Source organism: Perca fluviatilis, chromosome 23 (assembly GCF_010015445.1).
Source record: "Perca fluviatilis chromosome 23, GENO_Pfluv_1.0, whole genome shotgun sequence".
NCBI lineage: Eukaryota > Metazoa > Chordata > Actinopteri > Perciformes > Percidae > Perca > Perca fluviatilis.
The window spans coordinates 21,513,041-21,525,218 of record NC_053134.1 but is presented as its reverse complement, the minus strand read 5'-3'; the positions used below and the strand labels follow the sequence as shown (position 1 = coordinate 21,525,218).

The 12,178-nt window shown below is 41.4% G+C and overlaps 1 protein-coding gene across 2 annotated transcripts in view; it reads left to right on the top strand.

Moving 5' to 3' along the window:
* The window catches only part of slc38a4 (solute carrier family 38 member 4), a 52,489-nt gene extending 45,895 nt beyond the window's left edge, over positions 1 to 6,594 (top strand). For both annotated transcript variants that reach the window (XM_039792250.1, XM_039792248.1), the window contains exons 14-16: positions 3,572 to 3,716; positions 5,898 to 5,995; positions 6,242 to 6,594. In XM_039792250.1, the coding sequence (XP_039648184.1) occupies positions 3,572 to 3,716; positions 5,898 to 5,995; positions 6,242 to 6,346 (348 nt within the window). In that variant the 3' untranslated portion in view covers positions 6,347 to 6,594. The remainder of the gene's footprint in view (positions 1 to 3,571; positions 3,717 to 5,897; positions 5,996 to 6,241) is intronic.
* Positions 6,595 to 12,178: the final 5,584 nt, after the last annotated feature.

The following is a 12,178-nucleotide window of genomic DNA, read 5'->3' as shown; positions in this document are numbered from 1 at the left end:
AACAGTCACTTAACTCATGGTTACAAATGTAAACCAGCACAACAATGACAATTACCAGGCAACAAAACACTACATTCTAAACACACGTTTAATAAACGGAATTCATATAGTTACATTTGTATTTCGAACAAACTGCAAATTTTTCAATTTTTTAACACAACTCTATTTACCGCCTTGCATCATGGGAATTGGCCAGCCAATGAACCAATTGCAGTCCTGACTGCAGTACGCAGATTGGGGTTGGGCTAAATGTGGGCGGAGCTAAACATTTGACTTTTGAAAAGAACTTTCCATTTCAATTTGAGATGAGTTGTTGACAGGTACTCCCTCCGCTGGTGGCACCAGTGCTTTCTTGTTTGCCATAACACGTGTTTTATTTTAGTAGAAATTTGAATAGGCTACATCACTTATCGGCGTTGTATAATTAATTTATTGTGTCCATGCTTTAACTTTGCCGTGGAAGTTATTTTAAACTCGAAAGGCAGCTCTTTTATGTTGCAACACACACACATGCTTTTTTTTCAACTGATTAGTTAACTTACATACCCAAGTTCAATCAACACATACATTTTTTTAATTAGTGAACCCAATGAATAAATGCAAGTTTAACTTTCAAAAACTCATAAAGTTGAGTTCAAAATCCACAACTTGTATAAGCTCGTTCAGTTAAAAATAAGAAATAAGTGGACATAACTAAATGGGTCTGTAATATTTTACAGTGTACTTGTCTCCAAAGCCTTGTATGCTAGCAGTTGGTTTGTTTTTCAGTCTTGAATATTTGCAGTTAGCTAATGATTTTATTTTTCTTAAATAAACAGAGAAAAGTGGAACTATCTTAGTACTATCTGGTTTTCTTTCACATAACAGTAACCTCATAGTTACATCAACATTTCAAACACTGCGATTGAAGTTTAGCTAGCGAATTAGCTAGTAAGAATTAGCTTGCGTGCTATAGGCAGCATTATTCAACCCAACGTACACTGCGTTTGTCATATCTCTTAATTAGTATAAACATCTGCAGTTATCTTAAACTTGTGACTGACATTTGGAGTTTGAAAAGTTGTGTGCAAAACACATGCACATCTTTCTTTGCCAAAAACTGTAACTGCTGTTTGTGTTCTTCCTTTTTATATTTCAGTCCCTCTTTCTAGTAAAGCACCCTTTTATAAAGGGTTTGTAGGTTTTAACTCTGCTCTATAAAACATTTACTAATGCTTTACAGATCAGTTATAATCATTAGCTATTAATAATGGCACCATGATAGCAAGAAATGTCTACCAGTTTTATAGCCATTGTTAAGAAAACATTTTGGGGTTGCCAGGTGGTGAAAAATAATTTTTTTGCTGTTTTTTCTCCTCCTCATCAGCGTTTAAATTGTTTATTCATTAATTTTGGTTCAGATGCACGTCAGCTTTTTCAGGTCAGAGTTCAAACAGGCCATTGGAGGGGTTCTCTGATTCATTAAAGAGCTAAAAAGATGATAAAAAAAGTGTCATGCTGGAGGAGGATTTACACCAGAACGAGATATTTCCAAACCTGGCTGCCCAAAAATGGTTCTTATTAAATGTACAGAGGGAGGTTTTATAGGCGTCACCACTAGAGAGCTTGTTTCTACATTCATGGCATCATGGTTGGGATCTGTCTTGCTCTTAAGTGTGTTTTTTTTTTCAGCCTAATTTGACTAGTGTCGATGTGGTAAAAAAAACTTGATATTTTTACTTGAAAGGGACTTTTCCCTTATGTAGTTTCAGTTCACACCCAGGATCTGTTATATTTAGCAGCTGTCACAGAGTGTCTTCTACTTGGTCTCGCGCTTTGAATGTACTTGCACCAGCAAATGTGCACAAAGAGAGGAAACGCAATCATAGTTTGCAGTAAATAGGCTGAAGTGCACCTGGTTTGTTTTCAGCTACTTCCTTTGCAGAACTAGCTTACATACATAGCTCAGACCTAAGCCCCTGATTTGTTGCTAACTGGCTGAACCCAGATGTGGATGGGTGAATCTGGCTGCCTACAACTCCAGTCCATCAGCTTCCTCTGTGTGTGTACGTGTGTGCAGTGCCTTTGACAGGTAAAGAGTAGGGGGCAAAAAGTGTGCAAACATCACCCTGTGAACTCCAAAGGCTTTGCGCCAGGTAACAGTCGGGTGCTGGATAGTTTGGAGCCTTGGAGAGAAATGCCGCATCCAGGCTCTAGTTTTCCAAGCCTGGCCTAATTATGTCACAGCTGGTGGGAGGGAGGGGGGGGGGGGGCAGTGGAGGGGGCACGCTTGAATAACTTTAGGAAAGATGCAGTTAAATTATTGTCAATATCTCCCACAAGAAATGAGTTTGGGCTTAAAAGTGGGGGAACTTTTTTTTGGCAGTGGACAGTGAAGCGCAGACCTCATGACAGTCGTGATGGAGGTCACTTGGTTCAGTCTGACAGTGCAGAAAATCCAGTTAATGTGATTTTTTTTTTCCCATGCTAACTGGACATAAATCTTGTGCTTAAGTCAGACTTGAAAGGATACAAAGACGGCATGCGGTGTTCTGCCAAAAAAAAAAGGAAAGGATTGTTTTGTCCTTTTCAGGTAAACTAAATCAAGAAGTTACTTTCCCTAAAAGTCCATTTGCATCTCATATTTCATTCTCCACACACAAGTGTCTGCCAGAGCTGTAATTAAATGTGTTGTCATGGCGACTGGTGGCCCTCATTTGTCTTTTAATGTGGGTCTAGCCAAGTAAAAGAGGAAGGAAGACAGGCTAAAAAGGAAAAATCACCGGTGATATGACAATAGCTGCCCTCCTCCCACCCCCCCAACCCCACATGCAGGCGAGCCCGCCCTCCTCTCACTCCCGGCTGATGCAATCCCGTGCTTGTATTACGCTGTGGGAGATAATCCTGCCCTGCCTTTTTGAATGGCCACCGTAAGCAACGCCCCTTGTAACCTTTCCCTTTGAGGCCTGCGGGTGCTTCAGGTTTCACCTGACACCCGCAACCTTTCACCCACTGGAGGCTTGAACAGGCTGCCTGTGGCTGAGCAGCAGCAGGCGTCTTAGCTGGGATCTCCCGGTTCTCTCTGTTTCTCACACACACACACACACACACACACACACACACACACACACACACACACACACACACACACACACACAGAGTCTCACAAGTACACACACTAGCCCCGTAGCACTTGACACACTTCAAACAGTGGCCAAGTTTGGGACTCGGCCTCGGGCACAGACCTGCAGACACACAGACTGTTGTTGTTTATGGTTTGTTTCTTTGCCAGAGACAGACTGTATGTACGCAGAAGACTAACAATGCTGGATTTAGTGCTGAATTCAGTGGATTTAGTGCTCAAATGTAATACATTTGTATTCTATCGAACCAAACTTATAACTTCTGAAGTCACAAGCAAAAAAATTGCTGCGATTGTTACATATTCCCCCATTCTCATCTCAGTCAGCTGATGGTGAACTTTATACAACTTTGTCGTAAAATAAATGAACGGATTTGTCTGAATTTCTCTGATCAAAGCAAAGAGACTTGAATGTCAATACAATGTGTTTTTCTCTCCCCCCCCCCCCAGATCCGCACTTCCATCAACACACTGCTGTTCAGCAATCGAGACTTCAGCTGGGCTCGCCACATGCTGATTGCCGCCGGCATCCTGGCCTTCAACAACATGTTGGTCATCTTCGTCCCCACCATCAGGGACATCTTCGGTTTCATCGGTGAGTCCCGCCTCCAAACACTTTGACGAACAGCCAAGGATTTTCTGTTAACAGTTCCTGTTTTTTTTTGTTTTTTTTTTGCAAAAGAAACTCAAAAAAGGGCCCTATTTTAACGATCTGAAACGCAAGTATCAAACGTGAAACGCAAGTAGCTTTGTGGGCGGATCTCGGGTGCTGTTGGCGGGATAAATGAGTCTTGCGCCCGACGCAAATCTAAAATGGGTTGGTCTGAAGTAGCTAGGTGTGGTTTGGGCGTAACGTGAAAATAACCAATCAGAGCGTCATCTCACATTCTCTTTAAGAGCAGGCGCGCTTGTTCCATGGCGGATTGCTATTATGACGGCGGATTTGCCTGGCGCACGCCAGCGGGAGCTGTCCAGGATGCGGCAAAGTAATAAATGCCCGTCTTGGCCGGGTGCCGATGTTGCTGCGGCCTCTCGGCCGCATCTCCTCAAGTCTGGAGAGGATTGCTGCAGCCATGGAGCGTGGGCCTCCAAACGCACCACCTGCACCTGTTGTGCCCATTCCTCCTCCCCCCCACTCCATCTCCGTCCACCGCTCCACCAGGAGCGCATCGAGTGTCCAATCCCGCCGTAGTTCAACATCACGTCTCCTTAAGTCCTCTAATATTTCCTCATTTATGTCATCAACACATCCATGATTCATGGAAATGTTGTGTAAAACATAACAAGCCACAAAGAATGCTGCGACTTTTTGAGGACTGTACTGTAATGTGTCTCTTGACCTATCCAAACACCTGAAGCGCATTTTCAGTAATATTTTTCTTTTTCACGCTACATTATGGCCAAGCATGCGCCCCTAAAATAGCATCTGAATAACGCGCCACTGACTTTAGACCAGGTTTTTCCTGGTCAGTGGCGGAATTGTTTTCTGAAACTGCAAAATAGCATCAGGGAACGTTTGCGCCGGAACACGCCTCCTCTTTTCGCTGAACCGCCCCGAAATTCCCTAATTTACCGACGTGCGTCTATGGAGGGAAAAGTCCGCTGTGCGTCGGGTGCAAAATAGGAATGATGCATGCGTCGGTGTACAAAGGCAATTGCGCTGAGTGCAAGATAGGGCCCAAAATGTGACAATATGGCGAGGAAGATGTCGTTTACAGACAATAAAACATGCAACATGAAGAACCCACAACATGGACAAATGTGAGTTAATAAAACAGGCAGTCAGGCAGTCGAGGCCCGATTAGCACCTTCGGTTCAGGGGTCGTTTTATTAAGTAATGACGTTGGAAGCACAAAAGCTTAAAGTGTCGGGTCGAGTCAGCTGTGCAGTCGCGTGAGCTGTTTGTGACCACTGATCAACAAACCTATCAAATCTACAAATATGTAGACATGTCTCCCTGATATTAAGCTGCAGCGTCTTTGCATGTTTAGCACGTGTAGCTCTAATGGCTAATGGCTTTTCGCCTACCATGAAAATTAGAAGTGTCCTACTCCCTTCCCTACACCTGGTGAAACCAGGGTCCAGAGTGTTCCAAACTGTACTAAATGTACGAAAATTGATACGTCCATTTCAAGCAATGCCCACATCCATCCATCCGTCTTTTATGTTGGCATGGATGTTAAGCAATACATTCACTAGAGGGAGTTTGAACAATTCGGTCTCGCACGGACCTCAACTTTTCCCTTGCTACCATCCAACTCACGTGCACAATCACGGGCGAAATTAACGCAGAGTACGGACTTCTGCCGTATACGTATCTAACGTTGGCACATAGATGAGCCTTTTAGGAGTTGCCAAGAGATAGCGTTTCAGGCAAAGGCTTGCGTGAACATGCTGTGGGAGGGAGGAAGGTTATTGGGGGGAAAAAATAAGGTTAAAAGCAAACAAAATAGTAAATCTTGTGATGCAAAAAGAGCACGTACGGGTGCACCGTGAAAAAAAAAAAAAAAAAGGTCATTGCAGTTGTGACAAAAAATTCAGCTTCGGATTTAGTAAACGCTTGATTCGCTCTTACAGCAGTTCAGATAATGCTCAGATTCATTCATTTCCACAAGCTACATGCATTGTGGATAATTATTTATTTAGAATGGCAAACTTTCCTATGTTATTTGCCTGTAAACATAAAAAAGTGACATCTTAAAAATATATATAATATTTAAAATAGCAGCTGTCTGAAAACTACAATTCTACAAGTCATATATTTTTGTGTGTGCAGGTTCCTCTGCAGCCACTATGCTCATCTTTATTCTACCTGCTGCCTTTTACATCCGCCTGGTCAAATCCGTGCCGTTCCGCTCCCCGCAGAAAATCGGGGTAAGTGTGCAGAAACACACACACACACACACACACACACACACACACCCCGTCTTTCTCACTGTATCATTTTTCCTCACTCCATCCCCTGAGGGGCGGATAACATTTTCAAAATGTGACTCGTCAGAAGTTTCTAATGGACCCCGCTGTGCATCATCGCACATTGAACTCACATTTAATTTCTCATTCTCTCTCTCTCTCTCTCTCTCTCTCTCTCTCTCTCTCTCTCTCTCTCTCTCTATACAGGCGGCCGTCTTCCTAGTCGTGGGAATCGTCTTCATGATTGGCAGCTTGTCACTCATCGTCCTCGACTGGGTCCACAACCCCCCAGGCTCCAGCGGCGGTCACTAAGCTCCTTCTTCCCTCCTCAGATTCACATTTGACAGTGCAGCAACCACCCCCTCCCCCCCTTCATCAAATCACAAACATCAATTATAAAACCCCTCAACATATGGACATAATATGCTGCATAGAATATCACTGGAGGGAGACTTTTTTGGCTTGGTTTCTATTTTGTTGTTGCTGTAAAAGTTCACAACGCAAACGAGAGAATCAAAAAAAACCAAAAAAACAGAGAGGGATCCGGTTTGCCACAAAGACAGCCTGAAATCATTGCCTTATTGTTTCCAGCTATGAAGAGACGGAACAAACACATACTGTGCAGCCCTCACCTGAAGCAGATCTGTGAACTGCGATTTACAGGGCTGGAAAGACGATGCAAGTCCCTCAGTCCTCAAAGGAGACATTTGGAGGTGGAGTGTGTCGTCCTCTATGAAACAAGGAGCACTTCTAGCATTATGTTTCACTTTGTGTAGCGCTTACACACACACACACACACACACACACACACACACACACACACATAGACATAGCAAAACACATCTACACCTCTGTTTTTAAGCAGCTATCCATGAAAAAATCTCTGAAATTAACCAAACAACGTAGACTGGGTAAACCCAGCCCGATCTGCTGGCGATTTGATTTCGCCCTGCAGCTCTATCCTGCTTCCGTTGCAAATCTGCGGGGACCAATCACAAACTGGCTTATCCACCTGGCGCGCTATTGGCGGGTTTAACACGATGGTGATAGAGAAGCGACGGCAAGCAGCTTTTTGTTTACATTACAACATGGCGGCCACCGAAGCGCAGCGACCCGTTGATGCTGCTGTCGCTGCTACGTCACCCAGATCGTTCGTCTGATTGGTTGAAGGACTATCCAATTACGTACAGAGTCATTTGAACTATGCCAGTTGATCACGCCTCTTGTGCAGTAGAAAGTACAGAGCAGACTCCCCAGACTAATGTTCAATCTTAAAAGATTGAGCTTGGTCTGGTGATAGCCAGGCTACAAACAACGCTTAATCAGTAACTGAATTTAATAATTTAAAACTTTTTTTTTTTCAGGAAAGTTTGTTTTATTTTGCTGCTATGCTACATTCACAATCAGAAGCTTTGCCAAAGTCAACGTACAGTTTAAGTCGATCAGGTTCATGCTAGAGCTCTGAGTCTCCCGGATCTTCCTCGCTGGCTGTTTTAATCTTTGCTGTGTACACGAAACAAGGAGATGCTTTCAGTATTCCTATCACAGAGGGATCTGAACATGCAAGGTATCAATGTACATAGTTAAGTTTGTCTACTGAAAAAAAGATTGTTGTACAAAATGAACAGTCTTTTCTATTCAGGTCATATGAAGCTAAGTGATCATTTCCAACACGCAGTATGCATACCTGCTGGAATAATTTATTAGCCACTTCACATTGGGCTGGACAACTAGGTATAACTGTAGGTTGTTGTTATTTTTTTTTATAATTGGCACAAAATTTGTGTGAAGAACTATTTAAAATAAGCAGTTCATCAATATGCAATTGGACAATTCAAAAGTGGATTTAATTCAACCAAAAGAGCCAAACATAAAATAGTTAATTTAAAATCGGTAATTTAAAGATGCCAAGATCGCAGTAAAATATTTTCAACACGTGCCATACTATCCTACTCACTGTCAAAAGAAAACCCTCACTCTCCCCAAAATGTAATTTCAGAAAGGCCTTATCTTTTATTTTTAAGGTGATTACATGCTATTCAGCTTAAAAGAATAGTTAGATTTTTGGTAAAATGCGCTAATTTGCTTTCTTGCCGTGAGTTAGATGAGAAGGTTGATACCATTCTCGTGTCTGTACGTTAAATGTGAAGCTAACGTTACAGCCAGCAGGAAATTAGCTTGGCACAAAGACTGAAAACATAGGAAAACAGCTAGCTAACTCCCCGTTTTTTTTTATTTCGGTTTTCATACAAAGTCGACTCATGAGATAGAATGTTTGAATGGTTAAGCTTTGGAGGCGCTGGTGATAGATTTTCACTCTAGACTAGCTACTTTAGCTAGCTGTTTTCTCACACTTTCATTTTCTATGCTAGGCTTAGCTAACTGGTGCTAGCTTAATCTTTAGCACACAGACATAAAAGTTGTGTTAGTCTCTGCAACAAATTGAATACACTTCTTTTTGCTCAAAAGTGTAAAAAGTTTGTCTCTTATGAGTGGTGATTTGGAACAAGGTTAATGATAAACAATATCACACACATCACGACGCTTGGTTGTAAAAGAGAGCTAGATTAAGTATTGGTACATTAACTCTTTAAAAATCAGATACAAAAAGTAACAGGATTAATATTTTAAACTGTGCCTTTGGATTGCCTTTTTTTATAATTGGCCTCTAATACTGGTGCCTTTGGTAGAGTCATTGACGACAACACTAAAACCTCGTTTCACCTTTTCTCTGATGCCGTTACGTGTCACCGACGCATCCAGCCAAAGTGGACAACATTTATAGATCCTTTGCGGATCTACGTACATGAAACAAATTGGTATTTTAAATGAAATAGTGTATTATGTGCATGTTTTTGGATTACAAATATGGTCTTTTTGGACAATTGTATATGCTCTGTAAATAATCTTTATTTTATGGTACACTTACACTCATTGTCTGTGAGTGGGTTGTTGGGGGATTCTGCCTTTCAAAGTCTTCTGCAATCCAGTCTATGTTTTAGTATATAAAAGTATACATAACGTTTATTAGAACTTTTTTTTCTCTCTTGCTGTATGACAGTGGATTTTTTTTCTTTATTTCAAACTTGTATATTTGTAGAAAACTTGGTCTCTATATATCCATTTTCATGTTTAAATGTTAACTCGTCATATCAGGTTTAATTAATTAATCATTGACCTGCATTATAACACGGTTTAATCCCAGAAGTCTCAGAACCGAAGCAATACATTTCTGCAGTTTATTGGTTCCTGCCAACCAACACTGGGTTCAAATTAAAGCCACAATTTAAGCAGTATTGATGTTCGGAAAAAAACGTGCTGTAACACTAAACATTAGTATTTCGTGACCACACTACAGTAAGGTTCTTAAAGGGCAGAACACCTTAAAAGCTCATGGCTTTTCTGCTATTTATTGCATGGCATAGCACGGATGCTAACGTGTAGCCATATACCTAGGCTAATGTGTAGCCGTACACCTATGCTAACAAGAACCCTCTGTGTTTGCCCATTCTGAAGATCATACAATCATACACAGTAGTTACTTACCTTACTGTGGCGATGACTGCCATCATAAAAAAAAAACTTTTCAAATCCACGTGAGGTTTTATTTCCATGACGTTACTTGAACTGAAGCTTTCCACAGCCTGATAAAGTCTGCAAGCTTTATGACCGAAGGGTCCATGCAGCCTCTTCGGTACCCGCAATGAATGTTCAATAATGGATTGTTCTCAGTTTGAAAATCTGGCTCCTCATTTCTTCATGAATGTTTAGCTGTAACTTCCTTAGCCTCTTGCTTTCAGTGGCTTATACTGGTCATCGGTAGTCAACAGCTTCGTCTCTTCCTCAGGTTGGGTTTTGTCTTTTCAAATTGGTTTTAAAAGGTTTTTAATAGAATGCTCCCAACACAACACCTCTATTTCCTTTAGTATCTCAGGTATACGGTCTGGATGAATATTTCTATCTCACTTTTAGACAACTTCAAATATCTTCACCTCTTTTGCATGATTGAGCCAAGCTGTACAATGCTGTTGTTTATGTGCTGGCCTTGATAAGAAATTGTCTTGTGAATCTGTAAAAGCAGACGAGTCCCCAGCTAATTTTGACAGTGTTAAGAAAGAAAGGAGTTGTACAGATCCACCTGCCTTATTTTTCTATGGACCTCTAGCCGTGGAGAAGCACTGGCTCAATGTGTCTGCTGTTCACAGTGTCTCTGCTTCCTGTGGATCAGGCCAAACGTTCAGATTTGTAATTTTACACCCACACAAAGGGGATGTTTTTTTGTATCCGTGATGCTGTTTCATTATGATGAACAATAAAAATGTGAAATGAACAAAAGTTTGTGTTTTTGTACATTCTTTCACCTACTTTTTTTTTTTTTTTTTAAATAGGTTGCACTTTACACAAAACCTAGGATTGATTTCAAGCAAGTAGTATAAATGCACTGATGGTATTGGCGTACTATTATATAAGTCCAATTTTGAATGTGTGTATGACTTTCTATATTTAAACACTGGCAAAAAAAGAAACGTTTTGTCACACCAGGGCTTACATAACATGTCTCTGTCCCAGACTGGCGTATCGGCATGTAACAGCCAAAGCCCTATTTCTGGCAGATCAGATATTAGGCCTCTGAAAATAAAATAAATGCTTCTGTAGCTGTCTAGGTAGCATCTACTGTTGACATGTAACACCATCTTGTAATGCTCCCAAAGATGGTGGAGGAAATGAGTAACCTTTTTTCTTTCCAGATACAAAACCTTGATTCCAAAATGAAACTGGGGGCCATTTCAGAAAGCAGGTCATTCATTCATTCATTCATTCATTCATTCAGTCTGTATTGGGCGCATTTTAGCGCAGTATGTTATCTGCATGAATAAAAAAACAGGGTTGGTTTATTAACTGTGTTAACGATCCCGTTGATGAAGAAGCTGTATGACTTCGCAGGGAGTTAAACATACGTCGGGAGATGATATTGAGGCCCCGACTATAGATGCATTTTCATTTCCAGATACTAGCCTACCTATTTGAACGGTATCGTTTTTCTTCCCAGCCTATCAGTTATGTAGCCTACATAATCTTATCCGTCCTCATATCACTAACGTCCCCCATCATGGACATGCTCTTACATCCCAGCACATTCTTTGTGTCACATTACGTTTTTTTGCGGCAGTTTTCCTTACAACATTGTTGATGCTGAGCATATTAGTAAAGCCACTGTATAGTAAAGCCACTGTATAGCAAAGCGCCGTTAGAAGAATGTGACTTGCTGTGAAACATTTTTTAAACGTTTTTGTAGTGTCCCCTGGACACAAACCAGTAATAGCCATTAAAAAGGAGCTCCACAGGATTGCAGGTGAATGATGTAAACCCTTTGAAATTAAAGATTATGAATTATAATTCTGTTAATGATGGTGCTGCAGCCCCAGAATGGGATCAGTAGGCCTAGGACTTTTTCACCTGCAGGATTGCACCTAAATGAAATAGATTATAGGTTCAATACCATTTCACCAGTAATATTATACTCATGATTACATACGATATTAATACACTATATTGGAACTTACGCATTTACTCTAGCAGCAATTTTCTCCCACGCAAATTCTCTTTTGCAGCAGCCACTGTGTTGCTTTTTTTTTTTTTTACAAAATACATGTTCAAACTCGCTGTATGTGCACATGAGTTTTCCACCGACCAGTTTGTTTGTGGTTGTTACCATGGTGAATCGTAGTATCATGGCTCCATTCATGCTGCCTTTTTATAGTGGTGGTATACGCGCTTAACTCTGAGTGAACCTACTCGGAGTTGATTGAACCAACTCAAATCAGCTGTTCTGGAACCGAAAACTGAAAGTTTCCCATCTCAGGGTAAATCAGGGTTTGTTAAACCTCCTTCCTGAAACGGGCCCCTGGTCAAAATCAACTGAGGGCCCAGAGATCCTTAAACGTTCAAGAAATTATTTTCATTTTAAATAGGTGTGCATGTGTGAGTGAGTGGTTGTTTGTCTATGTGTGGCCCTGCGATGGACTGGCGACCTGTCCGGGGTGTACCCTGCCTTTCGCCCGACGTATGCTGGGATTGGCTCCAGCCCCCCCACGACCCTGTGCGCGGGATAAGTGGTTGACGATGGATGGATGGATATTACTA